We start from the raw sequence: 22,021 nt of genomic DNA on the forward strand, positions 1-22,021 counted from the left end.
CCGCACCCCGGCCCCAACGCTTCCTCAGGGGGCGCGACCGGCACAGACGCGGCGCTCCGCCCCGCGGGGCGGGAACGCGACGGGAAGGCGGCCGAGAACGGCGCCCTCCGCTCAAAGCCGCCGCCATGTTGCCTCAGTGCCGCCCTGCCGATGTAAAACGGCACGGGACGGCCCTCGGTAACCGCGGCCTGCCGGCGGGGTCCCGAAGTGAGGAGCGGGAGTGAAGAAAGCGCCCTCAGAGCGCGCGGGAGCGGCACAGGCTGCCGCCACAGTTGAAGGCTGCTTACATCAATCAATCCTTAACAGCACTTGCGTCTCTGAACGCGTGACTGCATCCCATAGGGCAGCGGGGCGTGCTTCTGTCCCCCGGAATGTTCCCGTTAGAAATTCTCAGAAACAATTGCATCCGTTTGAATCCCAAACAGCGTTTGACACATTTCTGTGTACTTGGAAGTTATCCTGTCAGCGATCTGAGTTGGAAGCATTGTAATTTTTTATGTAGGTTCCTTCCAACTTAATTCGTCAGGGGTAACAAAAATGCAGGTTTGGGTATCCAGTGTAAATCTTGGGAAACGCTACCAAAGAAACCCCACTGATTTATGCTTACAGGGTTTCTCTCCTATGAAGGTCAGCTGTACCTTCTATGCAAGCATGTGAACGGTTCCTCTGAAATCAACAGGAGTCCTCATGTGCCTGAGTTGAGACGTGCACATATTGTTCCCAGACTTGAGGGCTGTTTTTTGGCTTGCTTCTTTTTAGTTGGTGAAAGAGAACCCCTAAGAGCCCTTAATTGTGATCCTCTGAATAATCTTGGCGTGTTTTCATACTTTTCATACTGAAAACGATGAAGCCGTGTGTGCCAGGTGTATGTTATCCACTTCTGCTTTCTCACGGCTCCCTTGGAAGTAGTTCCTTTAGACACTGTGACCCTAAGCTGACAGAAAGCCATGGAATACTCAGGAGTTTACTTCTTTTCGGGTGACTTTGTCCCTTTAAAACGAACCATCTGCTTTCCAATAAAGCAAACAAAAGAGTTCCTCTGTGTGAAAGACACCTATGTCTCCCTGGGGGCCAGGGCTTTTGATGGCATCTCTGAACTCCCCTGGATTGTGCCAGTGTAACTGTCATCCACGTGGTGAGTTTTGTCAGGGAAAGCGTTCACGTCCATTCGTCTACTCACTTGTCTTGGAAGTCTCCTCCAATTGCTGTGCTTTGAGAATCTGTCACTGATCTGAGGAGAAAGGGACAGAAGAACTACAAATTGCAAATCTGTGTACTGTTTGAATCGGAAGTGACAGCCCAGGATTGACTGTGGGGTGCTCTGCATCTTTGGTTTGACAGGGTGTAAGAGTCCTGTGGCCATGCAGATGTCACAGTTGTCATTTATCCCACGGTCTGTGGCCATGCAGATGTTGTGGTTAGGAATGGAGGCAGATCACTCCAGCAGCATGCTGCCTCTCGCTGCCAGAGCTTCAGGACAAGTTGTAGTGCTTGTAGTAGTACTGAATTTGTACTGCTTGCATGCAAGCCAGTGGGTGCACTTCACCCGGTCAAGAACGGTTGCCTTCACACCCCCTAGGTATCAGGGGCTGGGTTCCAGTTGCCTCCATTGGGATCTCACTGTGAAGATTCTTGTGAAATTCCCACGATACTGAGGGGTGTATGTGTACACTATCAGCTGCTCCTATAGCGGAACAGAGCCATTAGGCCTGCTGGTGAATCTGTACATGAACAAATGCCTTTTTAGCCCAACAGTTAGAGGCTGATGACATCCACCCCATGCTTCACCATGCTAGCAGCAAGGAGTGTAATTTTATCGCGGCTAGTGAGGGGGTGGCACCGAGCTGGGGAAAGAGGATGGGGAAGAAACGCACTTTTCCTGCAGCACAAACCAGCTGGCACAATGCTTCCCAAGAGCAGAGCTGACCCTTTGGAGCTCTTACAGGTGGCAGTGCTTGGACCACAGCTGAACATTGTGGAGGAGAGGAGCTTGTGAGCATGCCTGCGTTTAAGCCTGTCTGAAGCGGTGAAACTGTACCTATATTGATGCAAATGGTAAAGTTATGTTCTTTGCTTGTGCTCAGAGTACTGCAATACTGTTAATTAAGCTTCGTTAGTTTGATGTCGACTTTTTCTGACATGGGTTTTGATCTAATCTTTCAGGATTCTGAAATTCTTGCTTTTTTCCTTTGTATGTACAAGTACATTTAAAAAGGATTTTCATAATTTCTCTGTGCCCAGCTTCTCTAATAGCGCTGGACAGATTCTCACAGTTTCTGTTGCTAATATGATTCCTGGCAAATAGAGCAGAAGGTTCAGGAGAACAAAAGAAATGATCTAATTTTAGTAATGGTGCAGACTGAGTCTGTCATTTTTCTCTCTCTTTTATCCTCCTACCCTTTTTGAATGTCAGCCTCTCCCAGCATCGCCTCTTTTCAGTTTGAATCTAGTTCTTGTTCTTTGTCAAGGACTGGGCACGATGAGTTTTTAGACGTTCCTCTGAGCAGAAGGTGTAGTATTAGAGAGGTTGATCGGTGAGATTTGGACTTGTCAGAGGTAATTTGCTAAGAGGGAACCACTTCCAGTGAAGCTGCTCTTGAAAGTTAAAAAGCCATGTATCTGAAATTTCACTTAATGTATATGTCACATTTATATTATCCATTTGAAATCTTAAATCAAAATCCAAGTCTAAGGAACGCACTGCAGTGTGAGAATAATAAGAGACTTAATTTGATTTCTGAAAGACAAAGAGGGTTGTGCTTAGTGTTGTAGGGTCAGGCCTCTGTCTAGTGAAGTTTTTTGGCCTGTGTGTAATTTAGGAATGAGAATTGCTACTGAAGCCTTGACATTAGAAGTGCTCTTTCAAAGACAATACCAAAATTCAGTATATGCTTACAAACTGCACTAGATTTGGATCCAGTGACATTGTTCTGTTGAATTGCAGTTATGCTCAGTTAGCTCAACCTTCATTCTCGTGCTCCTGTTTTGAATATGAGAAATAAACAGGCTGTATTTGCAATTTGGATGATGGTAATTACGAATAGCTGATGTGCAGCACGATGCAGGAAAGCCAGGACTAAAGAATAACGAGGTCTGAAGTGAAAATTGCTGAGGCAGCAACAAGGCAGGAGACATCCTTTCTCCTATGTTAATTTATTGTGTACAGCAAAAACACCAGCAAGATCAGAAATAAGCTATAGCCCAACGTTCACAGATATAATATATTCCGAGATGAAAAATGACGCCAGCATAGAAGTTAATTTTGTTCCTGAACAGGTCTATCAAAATAATGAAATCAGCCTTCATTAAGAATGCATCTTTCCAAAATAAATCATTCCTGTGTGTCTAGCTCTAGTTGATTTCATCTTCTTATGTTTTTTTTTTTTTGTCGCCTAGATAGAAGAGGACTCTAAAACCTGAACCTTATTTGTGCTGAAATGGCTTCCTCTGATGTAAGAGACCGTGCTGCACAGCCTAAAGTTGGGCTTTGGGATACAGTCAGTGTCCTCTAGAATAGTATTTTCAAATGCAAATGCTCAGGAAATAATTTGCACATCTCCTACCACAGTGTGTGTGACTGATTTAAAAAACAAGCTCAGCAATTTAGAGATTGAGGGAGTATTGCTTCTGAGTGTCCCATCTCTAGGAATTGCATTTATTTCAGGAATCATTAACCCTGGATAAAACAAAAGCTTAAATGTATTCCATGAATGGCAACTTAAAAAAGCTCTGTGCCAAGCAGGAACATCCCATGTCTCTTTCCTGAGCAGCTCGTCATTTAAGCAGGAGATGAAAGGGGAGGAGCAGCCCTTCCTTATTTCTCTCCTGTTTTTGCATTCCATGCAGAAGGTTTGCATGTTTGCATGGAGAAGCTCAGCTAAGTGCTGCATTCAGCCCCTCTCCTTGCTATCCACACAGCTCTCCTTGGGCTGCTAACATTGTGCCTAATGATGTCCACGTTCAGAAATCCCACAGATGGAGCTCAAATTCTGCAACAACAGTGTTTACATTGGCAGGGCTTTGAACAGAAACTCACTTTCACTCCAGCAGGGGGGGTGTGATTCTAGCGACTAATCCAGCTCTTTCAGTGGCAAAGTTTGTTGATACAGCTTGCAGCTCTTCCTGTCGCAGAATACATCCATAACCTGGGCAGCCTCAGAGCCGCAGAAGCACGGAGTGTTCGGGTGGGATGGGACCTTTGGAGGCGGTCTGGTCCATGTGCTGCTCAGAGCAGGGTCAGCCAGAGTGGGTTCCTCGGGGCTGTGTCTGTCTGGGCTTTGGGTTTTGAGTATCTCCAAGGATTGACAGTGCATACCCTGTTCCAGTGTGGATTTTTTTATCTGTTTGTTTTTGTGTTTCTTTTTGGTTGCTGGTTTTTTTGTTTGTTTGTTTTTACTTATGTTTAAGTAGGGTTTCCTGTACTTCAGTGTCCGTTGTCTGCTCACTGAGTGCTACTAGAAGAATCAGGCTCCATTTCCTTGTTCATGCTGGTACGATGCTCCTGACTTCTCCAGGCACAGCAGGGCTCTTTCAGACTCCCCTCATATAGCAGATGCTCCAATCCCTTAACCATCACCATGGCCCTTCACTGGGCTCACCCCAGAATGTCTCTGCTCCATTGTGCTGAGGGGCTCAGAACCGGACCAAGAAGTGCAGATGTGACCTCACTATTGCAGAGGAGAGAAGGATCACCTCCCTTGGCCTGCTGGAGATGCTCTTCCTAATGTAGCTTTTGCTGCATGGGCACATTGCTGGCTTTGACTCCCTCTGTTGTCCTTGAGGTCTCCCATGGGAGTTCCTGCAGAGCTGCTTTCCTGCTCCCACCCCCTGCAGGGCTTTGCAGTTCTCCTTATTGGACTTCATGAAGCTGCTGCTTGGCAGCTCAGTGTCTTTGTAAAGAGCCTCTCAGGTAGAGTTGGAGGGATGGAGATGTAATTACCTCAGGTTCCCACAAGCTGTCTCTTTCAGCCTTGTGACCCATAACACCATATCATTATCCTGATCCCTCAAGGAATATGAAATGAAAACAAAAGCAATCCATAAAGTTATTTGCTTTGTAAGTATACACAGAAAAAGGAAGGACAAGTATTAAATTCTCGGTGTTGCTGAGTCATAATTTTTTTTTTATTTCTAGCATTTCTGCTTTAACGACAGGAATCCTGCCCCAAAATAAATGTGTATGGATTGAAGCCTCTTGGTTATGAATGAATCACTTATTGTTGTTATATTTATCCAGCTGGAATTCATAGTTTCCTCTGTGTACTACGATGTTTCCGCAGGTTTCTTTCCAACGAGGCCTCACCAATTCTGTCCTCAGCTCACCTATGGTGAGAAAGCAGAGCGTGTGTTGTTTCCTGAGTGTATGAAATACAGGGGAGTGCTGCTATGAAACATCACAGGCTGGAATCTCCATCAGATAGCCAGATGTCCTGGATATCTGGGATCTGGTCTTTGCCTTTCTCATTTTACCTGTTATCCGAGGGCTAAATGAGACTTAGAGCCCCATGGGTCAGACTGATGGGGCTGCTGATCCATTCCTTTTTGTCTGCCAGCCACTCTGCATTGATTCACAGCATCACAGGGGTTGGAAGGGGCTCGAGGTCGCACAGGGCGGTGTCCGGGTGCACGGACTGACTCTGTGCAGATTTCTGACTCGGGGCACTCCCTTGGATCCACACTTCCCGGTCTGTAACGGAAGGCTCAGACGGTGCATCAAGGGCTCTGGGATGCAGTCCTGATTTCTGACAGTGCCTTTGTGCTGCAGGCAGCCTGTGTATGAGGTCAGCAGCACCCAGGCCTCTTCTCTCATCTGTGCTGAGAAACTTAAGCTCATTCAAAACTCTGTGGTCTTCTCTGCTCGAACACAAAGAGTATGTTTTAGCAGATCAATGTAGAGTACTTGTTAAACATATTTGTTTGGTTTGTAATTTCTTTGTGCCCCTGGTGTTGCCTTGCTGCCAGCAGTGCCCTGTGTCTCACTGCTGAGAAGCATCGATGCAGGCGGAGGGAGAGTGGATTTGTGTTGAAGTTACTCAGCTGAGGTGCTTCCCAGAATGAAAAGTGGTCTTTGAACAAATGTGTTTTCGTGTGACCCTCGGTAAATCTTCCGACCTCAGTTTTCCTCCTGCAAATTAGGTTCTGTCAGGATAAATTTATTGGGTGGAAGGAGGGAAAACATAATTGTTGAAAGAAAAAAAAAACAACCAACAAATCCTGCTTCATAGACAGCTCGTTTACTTGAAGTAGGTCAGGGCTGTTACAGAAAACATAGCAGCAGACATGAGTGATAGGCTTCAGCTTGTCGAGTACCTCCCGTTAGCATTGAAGACATCCACTCCCTTTTAATTTTCAGTTTTGAAAGCAGGTGACTCACAAAGGACACTTCTTTCCCTTGCAGGCTGGCAGCTGACACTGCTGGGCAGCAGAAGAGGGGATGCAGGTCCTCCCATTGCTGAAGGAAGCGTGCAGGAACGAGGCCGGGGGATTAAGGAGGAAGCGGAGGTTTTAATGAAGCAGAGTCCGTTCTTTGGAGGGGTGAAGGGAGGTAAGGGAAGCTCCTGTTGCTTATGTGATTATTGCTAATTACTGTAATTGAACATCCTCATGACAGGAATATTTGGGGCCTGAGGTAAAGCCTGTTTGTGTCTTTTCCTTTTTTCAACTGTCTCGTGGTGCCCTCTTGAGGTGGGAGAGCACTCATTTCATTCACTATTTTAGAGCAGCTGGGATGCAAACTGGGAACACAGCCCTTGGTGGGGAACCTGAGAAATCAGTTTGCTTTGGAAAAAAAACATTGCTATAACTCCACACAAAGTTGGTGGCTTTTGGATCCCATTTAAAATTGCCCACTTATGCCTTTGTCTCCAACTTTCCCATGAGTGCCAGTGTGAGGAAGAACACAAAAAGCACAGGGTTTTTTTCTTTGCAGTACCCTGAGGCCACAAAGGTTTCTCCCTTGTGTGAGAGCAGATCTTTGCAAAGTTAAAGGCTGCCTGCCTCCATGGAGGAAGGGGTGAATTTCCTACAGTGTGCTCATTTCCTCTGAAGTGTGTTTGGGTAATGAGGGGATTACAAATCTCAACATGTTAGGAAGGCCAGCACCTGGCTTCGAGTTCAGTAGAGGGCACCATGCTTGTGGGGAAGACCTTGCATGGGGTGCCTGTCCCTCCTGGCTGGGGGAAGCCAAGCATGGGGGTATGATCACTGCTGTTCTGTGAAGGACTGCAAGCTGCAGGCTTCCTGTTAGCAGGGACTGTCAGAGGCTCGGGTTGGAAACATCTTTTGCCATCTGACAGAAGATTGTCCTTTCCTTTGCCTCATCTTAAATCCAACAAGGAAAGGATTGTCAGTACAGTGGGTCCTTGAGAGTCACTGAATGAATTACATTTGTTTTGGACTGAGATAGGGTGGAAGCTGAGTGCTGATGGGCAAGGACACCCTGTTTGACAGTGAGTGCTTGCTGTTTTATCAGTGGGCTCCCTTTCTGCTGAATGGGATAAATTTCACCTCACTGTGTTGCCTCTGCTGTCACCTTTTCACAGGTTTCACAGGAGTTACTGAAGGCCACTCCCATCTGATATAGGTTAAATGCAGGAGGCAATTGCTGGTTGTGTTTTGTTGAAGTTGAAGCCCTTTCAGACTTCCTGCCACACCTAATTGTCCCAATAGCAGCAGTCTGCTATGTTCATTGGATCAGAATCTCTTTGTTTCAGCTGTGCCCTTCTGACCAGATAGCCACAGAGGGCTTGAGATGGCTGTGCCTTCAGAACCACAGGCTGTGGCTGCCCGAGAAGGTGGCTCACACAGATTAGGTCCACCAACAAAGTGGGCTGATGAATGCTGCACTGCTTTGTCACCTTAGCGAGTGGCATGACACCTTGTCTTCCTCTTGATAGCAAGACAGCTGTGGTTTTCAGAGACACCTGGGGAACAAGATTTCCTGAAGGGTTTTTTTGCTCTGATTTTCTTCTGCTTTTTCTACAGAAGGCAGACTTCATGAACTACAGCACCTCCTCTGTCCCATCTTTTATGTGCAGCTTAGTTTTGGAGATTGGAAGGATTTTCATGCATTGATTTTGTGCCCAACGTGGATATGTTTTAAAAAGACCTTTTGTTGTTGTTGTTGTTGTTTGTTTGTTTTTTTAAAAAGTCCCTACCTCTCATGGATAATTTTTGATGGGGATGGTGGGAAATAAATGTAAACAAATGCTGAACGAAATGCTGAACCTGATAGCATAAATCCCCTCTACAGAGCTGTAAATTGACTCAAAGCTCCTGTGGTGTGGAAAAGAACTCTTGGGCCCAACAAGGGGTAAGATGTTAATAAAACCTTTGTTCACTGTTACAATAGGGACCAGCTAAGTGTGGTTTGGGGTTTCTGCCAAGTTAACCCTGACTTATTCCCACTGCCACAAGTACTGCTAAGAAACCCTTTAATGTGTTATTACGGGTAAAGTATGAAAAGTAGTTAGTACTTTTCATTCCACATGCTCTATTTAAAGCAGAAGTGTTCATTTTAAGAACATCCTTTATTCCTTCTCCCCATTGCCACATTCAGTTCTTAAAAAAAAATACATTTTTTGTGGCATTAATTTTCTTATTGATGGAAAAAATAAGTGATGTGGTCTGAAACTGCCACAGTCTTGAATATTTCTTGAGTCTTCTTGAAGGTGAAAGTGCAGGTGTCCTGAGTTCCCCCAAACTCATGCTAACCTGGCCTACTTGGTTGTTCCCTTGCCTGTGGTCTGTTAGTCTCTGCCCATCCATGGTCTCTTGCCCTGTTGTTAGCTCCTTAGGTCAGGATGCATGTAAGTACATGAAAAGACAGCTTCTGTCTACAGTCCAGCCTCTCATTTGCCACTGTGCTGCTATGAATTTAGAGTGCTACTCAATAAATGGCCTTGGGAACCCTCTGGATGAACACTAGGTTGTATAAGGTGGTATTTTAGATGTATCTCCACTAGAAGCCAGTAGTGGTATTATGACTTGTGGTATCGGCTACTAAGGAAGAAATAAAAGAGGTGGCAAGTCCAACCTGGGTACTCTTTGATGGAGTCAAGGTGTCTTGGGAACTGAGCCCACAGAGCTCTGGTCATGCCATGTTTAAAAGCAGCCTGGCATCATAGCTACATTCCTTCCAGCCCTCGTGTCTTTCCCTGGTCTCTGTGCCACCCACTTATCTAAGGAAAGGTGGTATCTAACCAAAACAACACTTTTGGTGGTTGCAATTATAAATGTTTACTCCCATTCTCAAAATGTTTCCACTTGTTTCCTTGGCAGGACCTTGAGGATCTCTCTTGAGAGGTCCTTTCACATAGATAGGCGCTAAATGGATAGTTTGTCTCCAGCTCCTGCTGACTTCCATAATAATTTGTTATAAAACGATAATTTTGTAAAACAAAAGTAAAACAATAATTCTGAATAACTTGTTGTAAAAGCTAAGTTAGACTTCTGCAGTTTTGAGTAACTTCAGAGTACCAGTTTCTAATATTTCAGCCACGGATGTAAGCAGCCTTTCAACTTTTAGAGGCCAAAGTGGCCTCTCTGATCACCACTTACCTCTAGCCATCTTGGGAATTTCTACTCCTTTTCCCTCCTTTTGGGTTTTCCATAAACCCGAGGGCTCCTAACTGGCAGAACTTCTCTTCTGAATGAAAACTTAAACAAAGATTTGAAGGAACATGATTTTTACTGTTTGTTCTTCATCTCCCCAAGTGTATGCCAGAAAATGCTGCGCTGACCAATGAAGGTGGGCAGCTGTTTTTCAGGATGTATTCATGCACCCGGTCTCATTGAAGGCAAACAGAATTGCTTATCTGAGTAATGTCACACGTGTGCCTCAGTGATTGCAGAGGCCTGAAAGGAGTTGGGAGTAGAAATAATAGTGCTACTTCATCTCTCACAGAGCAGTGCCAACAAAATAATGAAGCTGTGTGAATAAAGAACCGACATAATAACCGAGCTGTAACCATTTTTGGAAAATTAGCACTTCTTCCAGAACAGTCACGGCTGCTGGGAAAATGGTACAAAATATTAACTGCCAGGTTAAGCACACCTTAATCAACATGTGCTGAGACCCACTGATGCGTCCTCAAAACTGTTACTTAAGTACTTGTTAAGGCCAATTAAATAAACAAAATTTAAAGCCTAATAGCATAAACAGCATAAATAACATAAAAGAGCCATAATGGCTGGATGGGTGAGTGTTTAGCCCTTCCTGATTTAAAACAGTGAAGTGAAAAATGTTGGAGCCCTTGAAGGTGATTTCGAAGACGAGGAAGTGACTGTGCTACACAAACAGCAATCAGAGACAATTAAGAGAACTGGGACAAGTGCCTCATTCTCTCCACAGACTGCATGGGAAATTGCACTTTACATTTCAGACTCGTTGCATTTAAAATAAGGCCCCCAGCTATGTCATTTTTCAAGTCCAACTCAAATCAAAAGATATTGCTTAAAATCTTCCTATTACTCCAGAAGTGAAAAGAATGATTGTCTATGCTGATGAGCCCAGAAGATTGTCTTGGAAAGACTTTGGCAGTTTTGTCTCCCAGTCCCATTATAATGTTATTACTGCCCCCGAAGAAGACTGACAAAGCCTGAATGCCAGAATAAGTACTGGGGTAGTTTAGGGTAGCTGCAAATTTCATGTTGTTTCCTGCACAGCAGAGGAACTGTGCTACACTGTGCGTCTGTTTTCTTTTAAAGCTTCATCTGATGAGGAATCTTAGAAAGACTGTGTAGTAAAAAAATAACAGAAAATAAAGGCAAGCTAAAAAGATCCCATAAAAATGGAGAGAATGCAAATAGGGAATTTTGGAAATAATGTAATTAGACATAGACACGTCTAATTATAACCCTGTCTCTACACATATCCCTAGCATACACAGCCCTTGGTGGATACTTTCTCAAAAACTCTATGGTAAGCATGGAAAGATTTCGATACAAAATGGAGAGATGTTTGAAGTGGTCAGGTTGTCTCACTTTGGTAGGCATTTTTTGTGAAGACGGGAGCACACCGAGCTTTCAGATCTCTTACTGCTGTTTTCATTTGTCACGTTATATTGTGATGCCTAGAAATGAGCACCTCAGTGGCCAACTTTCCCATGGTGCAAACCATAGGGTCATCTAGGATGTACAGGACCTCTAAGGTCACTAAGTCCAGCCATCAGCCTGACCTACCAAGTCCCATTTCTAAACTGTGTCCATTAGTGGCACATCCAATCCTCTTAAATATCTTCAGGGACGGGGACTCTGCCATGTTGTTGAGCAGCCCATTCCAAAGCTTGACCACCTGCTCTGAGAAGAAAATACTCTCAGTGTCCAATCTAAACTTCCCTTGGTGCAAGTTGAGGCCGTTTCCTCACATCCTGTCACGTTACCTGAGAAAAGAGCCCAACCTCCTAATGATAGTTAATGCCAAATATAAATAATAGTTAAATAAACTTTTGATAGAATCATCTAGGACGTAAAGTTAGTTGTAGGATTTCTTCACTCGGATACAATCAACTGCATACACCAGGTAGTCTTGGAAAACAAGAAACCAAGGACTAAAATCAGCTGTTTTCTGACGGAAGATGTAACTTTTACTTTTCTCTATATAACAGTTGAGTGAGAGAGAAATTATGGTTGCAGTGATAACCTGATGCTTGCTCCCCTCCATCCAACAAGTAAGCCACCTCAGTCTCTAAAAAAAAAAAGTAGTCCCTTGTTGATATCCGAGGACTTCAGGGCAAATAAGGTTCTTGAAACTAAGAAGAGTTTGGGAAGGACGTCACTTGTAAATTCTAACAAATCCAGCAGCACAACGGAGCATCAAAAATGGAGTCTGCTAAATCATTGGTCATATATGGAACTATGGAAGAGAGAAATACTGGAAGCCACATGCCCAGCTCCCAGAAGCATATCCCAGTACCAAGACTCATGATGGACTTCCTAGCAGACACCTCATCTGTTTCAGTGGGACTTCCTTGGAGAGCTCAACTAACGACGGCAAAGTTGAGTCCTAAACTGTCACTTTAAAACAGCTTTAGCAAAAATATACTTAAGGGCAAATGCTGCTCTCAATAAAATCAATGGGAGTTTTGTGACTTAGTCTGTATATTATACAGTAATAAAACTTTTCTTACATTTTCAAGTAGTGCAGATGCAAAACTACTGAGGAATACAGCGATGTACTTTAAGATGATATATATAAACACTATGTTTATTATTTTATATTCACTAGTAACTTGTTCTGCAAATGACTGTCATTTTCTGAAGGCTGAAAGACCAACAGTAGCAAAGCACCAAGCTGAGGTCTCTCTAACAATAGAAGCAATGCTGCCATGGTAGAGGGACTTGTAGCAGACGAACCTACACAGTTACTGTCACTCCAAATCCACGGCGCTTTGTACCCAGGATAAGGATCAGGCCAACTTAAAGAGCTGGCAGTGTGCCATGCAGACAGATGGACGGACTGGTGAGCAACGTGGAGCCTGTGCAGGAGCATCCAGCGTGGGTGCTGAAGGCAGTGCTCCCAGCTGGGAGACACCAAACAGCTGGCCAGCCTGAATTTTTGAAAAACGATTTCTGTTTGAGGAAATGTTTCAATTTGTTTGGTTCCAGATGATGTAATGTACCAAACAAAACAGGGAGAGGAAGGGGGGATTATTAATTCATGTTGTCAGAGCTGGCTTGAGCTGTACGAAAAGAAGGAAATGAAGAATGGGCATTCCCTCTGAGCCCTGGAGAGAGTGAGAATGAGGAACAGTAATGGATTTCCCCTTTGCTTTTCCATGTTAGTGCAAAAAAGTTTCTGTACACAGCAGAGAGCAGCAGTAGGAGTGCCAGGCTTCTCAACAGAGCTGGAGAGAACAAATCTCACCATGGATTCAGAAGCTGGAATTCATCAGAAATTCACACTTGAGTTTTTGTTTCCAAAGAGGACCATAGTTGAGTAGGGGCAGTGTGAAACAGCTCCTTTCCTGGCATGAGGCTAACGTTTACAGGGTACACTTGGACATCTGCCGTTTTGCCAGATGGAAAACCAAAACTCAAAGGTGAAAGTATGGCGCAAATGTATTTTGTTTCTGAGGAAAATATTTTAAGAGAGAATCTCTGAATTTAATTACTTAGCTGTAAGCAGTTTCTTCCTTGGTATGCTGAAATTTAGACAGTAAAATGAAGTTGTTCAACCCCATAGAGAAATGGGGCTGCTATACAGAAGCTTGAACGATTGGTCCTCGCATGCAGAAGCATCCCTTTGTCTTAAATATTTCATCCTTTCTGTTTGCAAAATCAGAAGTGTCTTCCCAGGCAGATACTTTACCCTGACCAAGATGTTCTCTCTGATAACAGTCAGCCTAATCTGCATGTCAGGCCAAAACCATTAATAAATACTAGCATATTACAGATTTATTTACTAGTCTAAAGTTCATAGAGAGACAATGTTTCTGTTAGCATACTTGTAATTCTCGCAGGGACTGTCAGCACCTGTTCATTTGGTGCTGAGATGGGCATGAGCTGCATTGCATTGCTTCCACAGATTATGCTTACAAGCTTCATACCAAATATATGCCTACAGTACATTGAATAAAACGATTTCTTTAGAAGAATATAAAGGCTACGAGGCTGCCAACCAAACAGTGGCTTTATACTTTAAGGTGAAACCCTCATCTGAGTACTCCAACAGCACCTCTGAACCACCTGAACCAAGTGCTTCTGGCGCCGTTTTAGGACAAGACATCAGTACATTCCTTTTGCCTTCTGTTACCTCTGCCATCCCCATACAAAGGTAACGTGCAGTGCCTAGCTGGTGGCTTTGTTGCGTTCAATAGGTGCGTCTAATTTGGAACATCACAGGTCCAAGACTGTGGCTGTGAGTGCAGACATTATCTAACTGTTGGTCTCATCTTGGCTTGCAAAGATCAAGAGCCGACCATTGTGCACCACAGCAGAGAGAAACAAAGCATGACCGTGACCCCAGCTCTAAGCCAGTGGTGTTACAAAGGGCTGAATCTGGGTTTAAGTCTTCCTTGGCTTGTTTAAGTCACTGATTCTCTCTAGAGAAACAAAACAAAACACACACGCAATAATTAAAAGAATTAACACTGGACCTAGTTTGTGCTGCAAACCAGGATTCCTGCTAAGTGGAAATTTGCCAGATGCTCTCCAACACTAGACACAAAGAAGAGGCATCTTTCCACCATAAACCTCGGTTTTGCTGTGGGATTGAAGCACACAATGCTGTCTGTTGGCTGGTTTATTTCAGAGCGTTAATGTTTGTACCACGGGTTGAGTATCAGGGTTACTTAGAAAAAGGTGTAGGAAATCCTTTTTCTCTCAGGCTGCTGGGCTTTTATTTTGTGGAGAAAGTAACGCAAATAATAAAATGCTGCAAGTGCCAGTGGTCTCAGTAAAGAGCATCGAGGGGGTTATATGTCTTTTTCTTCTTTTTTTCCCCTTTTTTTTTTTTAACGGTCCTATTATGTACCACGTAGCAGCAACTGGGCTAACAACAGCCATATGATGGAGTAGCTTGTAATCCGGTTGTGGCTCTAGCTCCGTGAGACAGACTCCAAGTAGATGAGTTTTAAATCTCCTTAGAATTAAGAAGGGTTTGGCAACCAAATTAATTGTTTTGGAAAAATCCTCCTTTATGGATTGTGAAGAGGATAAAAAGGGAAAAAGCATGTCATCGGTAGTGGTTAGTCAGATGTTCTTTTGGAGTTACAACAATTTCCTCTCTAATTCCTCTTCTTGTTGACATTCCCGTTAAAAGAATAATGAGTTCTGCCTTCGTTGCCTCAGTGCCACTCGTCGCTGTGTACATGACGAAATCTGCGCTGAGCCCAAATGGATTGAATCGTACTGTAAGGCAGGCATTACAAACAATTGCACGCATAGAAGCAAAGTAGAACTGAGATCTGCCGTGCGAGTGATAATAATTGCTGGTGCTCTGTACAGTAGGTTGGGCTCAGACAGCTGAGGGCATGCATCAGTCTGCTTTAGCAGGGCTGAATTATTTTAGACTTTGGATTTTTAATATTGATGTACTTACCCTTTTACCAGCGAGGTCGGGATGCTTTGGAACAATGTATTATATGTATTATTAATGCCGTGTTTAAATAACGGGAGGCAATTAAACAATCACTGTGTAATAGTTTCCCAGGTGTGTTTCTTTGGTGTACGTTTTGTAGCTGCACAGCCTATTCTCACAGTGGCTGTGTTACTTAATTAGCCGATGCTTTTAAGGTATTTTGGCAAAAATAGATGTGCAAAAAACAAGGTATTATTATTTCACAGGTGGCATAGAAGGAGCTTCATTAAGGAGGCTGGTACTAATAGTCCTTTGATACAGAAAGCCAGGAGATGGTTCTTCACATGGTAAATTAAACAGTGAAACATACCAATTTTGACTTGATTTCTGTCAAGCTGAACTACCCCACGTTCATTTGCTTCGGCTTTAAGCCCTTCCATTCTAGTATTCTCCGGCCCTGGTTTCAGAATTGTAGCTTGCTTTTCACCTATCTTCTAACAGTTTAACATAGATGTCTGGGTCCACCCCATTGTTCCAATTGTATATAGTTTAAAAAGCTCTGCAGTATTTTACTCTTTCCATTATATCTTGGCTTCCCCGAGCGCTCTGCTCGCTGCATTTTGCTTGTACTGGCTCTGTTTTCTAAACCCATTTATGCCTTTTTTTTCTGTACACACTTGTTCATTGGGGAGCTTAAATTGACTTCTCTCCATTCTGTCTCCTTAACTAAAAACGCACCATTAAGGTTGATTGAAGTCTTTTGAAAACACTTCATAAAAAATGAAAGGCCATAAGAAATTAGGCGACCAGTGTTTGCAAATACCTGATTTCAGCCAAATTGATGGAAAGGAATAAGAGCTGAAATTTCAAAATGCTACCGATATATATTTGTTTGCTGCTTAATTTTATGGGAATGGAAATGGCGTGTGTAAAACATGCTGGGGAACAAAATATGGAGACAAGAACAAAACACGCTTTGCAGCAGGTTTTTGTCATGGAAAGACTTCTCCCAAAAGACCTAAAGCACAGTTCCCGAGAGAAGGCGGCAGAATTAATTCTTCCAGAATCGTTTTTATTTTCAAGTACTGCTCTTCAGAGAAGGCTGAAAACTGTTTATTTCATTTCTAAGAATAACATCTGAGCTGCATAATAACGTGTTTATCAGCAATAGGAGTTCTTAAGAAATTGCTTTCCAAACAGGAGAGAACAAAAGGTTGATTAGATCAGCAAAACTTGGAGCCTCCTTTCAGCACAAAAACATCTGTGCAGTGGTGGAGGATATTAAGTATGTTTTACATTATGTCACGTGCGCTTAATAAACAAAGCAGCCTCGTCTCACACATTGCCCACCAGGAATAAGACATTCCAGAAAGCACGCGGAATTGTCGGGGAAACTTTTATGGACATATGGAAACACATCTTACTTTGAAAAGAGAAATACCAGGAGGGATTTGCACGAAGTTAAGAGCAAAAAAACAACTGCTTTAAGAATCAGAAGTGATCACATTGAAAATGGCAGCTTGCTTGTCAGAGCAGCTGAGATGGCTCCCTCAGCAAGCAAAACAGCCCAGCTGCTTCCAGACCCTCCCAATACTGCTGCTTATCATTAAAGAATGCACACTTCAGAAATTTATAATGATGTAAAAGAATAATTATTCAATTCTAATGCAGTCTTAGATCATTTCTTTCAGACAACAGACATGCTTTATTTTCATGAGCTGTTGCTTCCACGGCTCATTCTCCTTTCAGAAACATATTCACTCTGACAGTCATTTCACTAACTGCAGACATCTAAAATGCAGAAGTCGTTCAGTATATATCTTATCTTACAGCTTTAATAGATTTTTACCAACAGAAGTCTTAACATGGGAAGAAAACCCAAGCCTGTAACCCCAAGGTCGAACTCAGGTTTGAATTCAAGATCAAATGAATTTGTAAATGGAAGCTGCTTGCAGACCTTGCCGTAATAGTACGATCCATTTACGATTTTTCTTCTTTTTATTTTATTTTATTTTATCTTCTAAAAGCAACAAAATAAGCCCAGCAGACCTCAGATGCAGCAGTATTTTATGGTGCACGGGAACACAAGTTGTAGTGCACTGTATCACTTCCTTGAAGAATTCTCCTGCTAATGGAGGAAAAGAGCAGCGAGATCAACAAGAAAAGTAGCTAAGTACAAGGAGGTCATTCAGAAGCTATGAGTTCTGTAGCAGAGGTACAAGAAAACCCTGTCAGCTTCCATCCCATTAAACAAGCTATGAGCTATGTGTTAGACTCACTGGGATTACCAGCAAACCCCTACCAAGATGTGTGCTAGCTCTTGCTCACGTCCTCCATCAATTATTTAGTTCCTTTTATGCAAATAATGTTTCATAGAAGTGATGGAGATCCATAATGGGAAGAGGAGCAACATCCATTTAGAAGAATTAAATGGTAAATGAAAAGTATGACACTGTGCAGGCAAAATTGTGCAGTAGCATTACTTCTTAACTGTCTGCATGCATATGCAGATGGGAAGCTCAAAATTTTATTTGCTTTTTTGATGATCAACTTTATGCAAAATTAAATAAGAAGGCAATAGTCAGAGACTCCTGCAGTTGCGGCGCTGCCCAGGGGACCGTTGCAGAAGCGAGGCCTCTGCAGCAGATCACTGTTCTTCAGGCTCTAAGCTTTCATTTTGTATTTTACTGGGGCTGTTTGCAACAAGCCTGGGTGCAAATGGTGTTTCTGTGAATGACTCTGCACCGTCATTTAGACTCAAGAGTCAGAAAAGGACTAAGGGCCACTGCTGCATCCTTTTATCAGGAAAAAACATCCCACTGATTTCAGTGCGTGTGAGGGATGGGAACTACTCTGCTGCAGCACTTCTACAGTTCATTGGGCCAAATTCCCATTGCTGTAAGTAAGGTTACTGAATGAGACTCAACAGAGATGCTCCAGGAAGGCTTGCTTTCTTCTGTGTAGGATTCTTGCCACAGAACAGATTGACAAGTAAATGCCGACAATCCTGGGCACATCCATGCAAAGAACCAACTCTGTCACTACTGAGAGCCTTTAAATCCTCGTCTGGGATTTTACTTGGAAGGTTTATCCCTGCTCTTGGCAGCAACCTAATTATAGCCTTCCTGCTGAACTGTCTGTGGGCTGTGTGACCACGTACATCTGGATCTGCCCTGGTGAGCTTGGTGATACCCCACTAATGTGTCTCGCAGCAAAGGCTGTGGTGGAGCTGCTTGTCAGGAACATAATGGGTCAGTGGGGGTGAGAAGGGCCTCCATCATCCTGAGTGCTCCAACATCATTGAGAGCTCATAATAACTCACATTAACCTTGAGTTTTACACCAGAAAACCGGAGCTGATAAGGTTTAAAGGCACAGATGCACAGATACCGCACTGCGGCCTCAAGGCTTTTATCTCCTGCTGCATCCCCTTTGCCTCCCTGTGCCATTACTGCTGGTCTTTGCTGCAAATGAGTGTGGATCAGAAGCAAACAAGATGTCATCAAATGTTGCAATGTTGGGAGACAACAAATAAATGTTAAAACATTTCTCCAAGGCAGAGAGATCTCTTCTACAAGTTTTGTAGCATGAGTGCCCTCTGCAGTCATGGTGCTTCTGCATCTCTAAACGTGCTACTGCACAAAAAGGATGTTATTTATTTTTTTTGCTAAACCAGGAGATCCTGAAAGTGTTTTTAAAGGGAGAGCAGTTAGCCCCCAAACCAGAATTACACTTCCATTATAAAATGCTGCACTTCAAAATGCCCTGGCAGAAGACAAAAGTAAAATTTTAAATCCCTGAAAGACATTGAAATTTAAAAGAATATTATGCAAATAGATAAGGTCAGACAATGCAAACAAAGTAAAGCTAGTGGGAATACGTAAGTATTTCTAACTTTATGTTCACCACGTTCTGCTGTTGCAGCCTTCAGGAAGGAGAGCTGCTCACCTCTCGCAGGCTGCCGGCACAATGCTCTCCATCTCTGATGCAGGTGGCATGCCAGTGGACATTTCTGTCCAGGCCTGTACAGGGGGTTTCTGTATGGTTTGAATTTACACAGAGCACACAAGGGCAAAAAGCTGCACTGAGCAGCCTCTGAGGAGACCTAGATGAGCTCTTTCTCATCCTTTTCCTCTCCTCTAACTTTAGGCAAATGTTAGGTCTTTGCCTTAAAATTTGTTACCTATGTGAGGCAGAGATGGATCTCGTGCAGAGGTCAGTAACACCATGAGCACCACCACACCCTGCGTGGGCACCTGTGCCTCATTTTCCTTATACATTTCCTTACACATTTTCCTTTCCTTTTGCAGTCAGCTTACTCGTGGGGGACCATCTTCTGCTGTTGTTCTTCCATCTCCACTAGCTGCACGTGAGCTCCTCTCACCCGCTGGCTCAACTTACGGGATGAGCTCTTCTGGGTAAGCTTTTTTTTCCCCTGACAGCACTACTGTTCCTTTCCTCTAGCCCTCAGACAGTGACTTTTTGATGCAAACTGATTGCACAAAAAACAAAACAGTCGCTCTCAGATCCATTTTCCAAGAAGCGAGAGCACCAAATTAAGCAGAAAACAAGAGGTATCTGACTCAGTGGCTGTGCTGCCCTCACAGGCCCCTGCTGAGTTCTGCAACACCACAAATAATTTATTCTCGCCTTGTAAAATGCAAGAATAGGACCTACAGCTTTGATTTATTCAGCTGCAAATCCGCCATAATCCAAACGAAGTGAGAGTCCCCGTTACTCTGAGTACTGGAGGCGTATGTTAGCAGCCCTGGTCTAGAGAATCAGCAGTACAACAAAGACACCTTGTGGCTGTCCTGCAGACCGCACGCAGACAAGGAGCAGCAGCCCGAGCTCATGGCAGACAGCGCTGCTGAGCAGTAAAGATGGGGAGAGCAGACCACACTCCACTGCAAATCTGAAGAAATCCTGTTGAATTCGGACTTGCTGGCAAATAGATCCAGAAAACTGAGTCCTGAGTTATACCGGGCTGCACTGTAACAGAGCAAGACAAAGGGATCTCTGAGTGCCACAGGACCCAGATATTCTACATGTGTTTAATTGTTTGCTTCACTGAATGAAACGATTTCATTACTTAATTGCCATTTCATGTCATTCATTATACATTCACAGTCACACCATTAAAATGCCACTATTGTAGCACCAGTCAAATCTGTGTAACAATCCTGAAGAAAAAAACTTCCTCTAATTTCTCACATTTTCACTGCGACTGTTACGGTCTCACACCGACTTTTATGGTCAGTTCAGCTGGGAGAGGGTTTTGGATAATTTCCTTTAGAAAAAAAAATAATAAAGAAAAAGCAATTCAAAACCATGGAGGCTTTTTTATAAGAAAACCAAACATACTTTGTATATTAATATGATACTGAGTTCTGTCATGCCCTCCCATGAGAACAACTTTCTTATGCACAAGCAGAACTTGGCTGAAGTAACTTGGAGCTCTACCTCTAAATACAGATCCAGGTACAATACCATGTACTTCACTACCTCCCTTTACTTTGCACGTGTTTTTAAATCTTGTTGATTTCTGTGGACATGGAGAAAGCTTTTAACACCGTTCTGGCTGTGACGACTTAAAAACGGTACTGACCTAATGGAAGGGAGCTTGTGTCCCAGCCTGAAAGAGCCCACGAGATAACAGTGCATTGTCTTCTTATCACTCCCATTCACAAGTTGTTGATGGAGTGACCGCCTCCTGTTTTGTGCCGTCAGAAAACACAGGTGTTTCCATGTGCATCCAAATGATCTCTCCCTGGTGAAATTTGCCTTCTACTGAAATATAAAACTGCAATATTTAAAGGAGAACACAAGGAAGCCTCAGAGATGTCACTGTTCAGAAAGGCAAACAAGTCAGATGCTCTGCTGTAAGCAGGGAACTCTAGTGGAGGCTGCAATGGCAAAACAAAGCTGTTTTGCACATTATGCAGGGATTCAGGCTCCTTGTTTTGAACCTGCTTTCCCTTAACATTTGCCACCAGCTCTCTAAGAGAAAAGGAGAATGGTCACGAGGCAGTTCCGCAGTGCAGTGGCTCGCTAAAATGACTTTTTTATGGGAGCATTAATTATCCTAAAAGACCTCGTGTCTGCGAGGTACCTTGAGTATTGATGGAGCAAAGGGCAGTGAGCTGAATTTGAAAGGACTTTGTAAAAAGAGCTGAAGGAACCTTAAAACTTCTTTTTTTTAATGGGGAAATGAGGACCTTCTTCCCTACATGGACATACATTCAAAGTTGAACTCACATTATTTTGCAAATAAACTATTTGATTACAGATTAAGGACAAGTGCGAGTTTATATCTTTGCACTTTTTTTTTCTGGTGAAGCAAAGCAACATAAATATAGCTTAAATGATTACTGCAGTCTTCCTGCTTCGATGTGTTGGTGACTCTTCCCTGATGCTAGAACAATAAATAACTACTGACCGAAGATAGATCTTGTGTAACAGAACTAGTGAAACGTATTGCATGACTGCGTTCCTGTTCAACTTTTACTTTAGGGTTGTATGCAAGATTTATCAATATTTAAAAAATAAAACAAATTAGGCAAATGTCAGTGACTTTTATATGTGAAATGCGAAGAGAAGCTACTGACATCCTCTAGCTATGCATTATAAAGTTAAATAATTCAGGGAAGATAATATTGCAAGGAAATCTAAACCACAGCAGGGTAAAAAGAGGTCTGTTCTGACACCTAAACAGCTTTAACTCTGCCTGAAGTGGTGCAGTGAGGAGAAAGGTGAAAAAGGTGAAAGATGGCCCGAGCTGTTCTAAAACAGCATTCCACCTGCTCTGAGATGACATGAGTAGTGTTGCTTAATCAGAGGCAAACATTTATCCTGTCTGGGTGCCTTTGCTGCGTTGTTCTCATTTTTGCATGCAGAATTTCATAAGAAGTAAAGATTAAATTGAAACCACCCAGACTCTTTCCATAGTTCTGCAATGTTATAACATGCTGAGGGAGAAAGGAACGGAGCAGAGAACGTGTGG

The 22,021-nt window shown here is 43.3% G+C and overlaps 1 protein-coding gene across 1 annotated transcript in view; it reads right to left on the bottom strand.

The window, feature by feature from the left end:
• Positions 1 to 1,054: 1,054 nt before the first annotated feature.
• The window catches only part of LRRC9 (leucine rich repeat containing 9), a 49,041-nt gene continuing 28,074 nt past the window's right edge, over positions 1,055 to 22,021 (bottom strand). The window contains 1 exon segment of the mRNA XM_065747330.1: positions 1,055 to 1,231. Within this exon segment, the coding sequence (XP_065603402.1) occupies positions 1,055 to 1,231 (177 nt within the window).

The sequence above is a fragment of the Cyrtonyx montezumae genome, unplaced genomic scaffold (genome assembly GCF_038088225.1).
Source record: "Cyrtonyx montezumae isolate F1298 unplaced genomic scaffold, pur_monq_1.0 scaffold_10, whole genome shotgun sequence".
Taxonomy (NCBI): domain Eukaryota; kingdom Metazoa; phylum Chordata; class Aves; order Galliformes; family Odontophoridae; genus Cyrtonyx; species Cyrtonyx montezumae.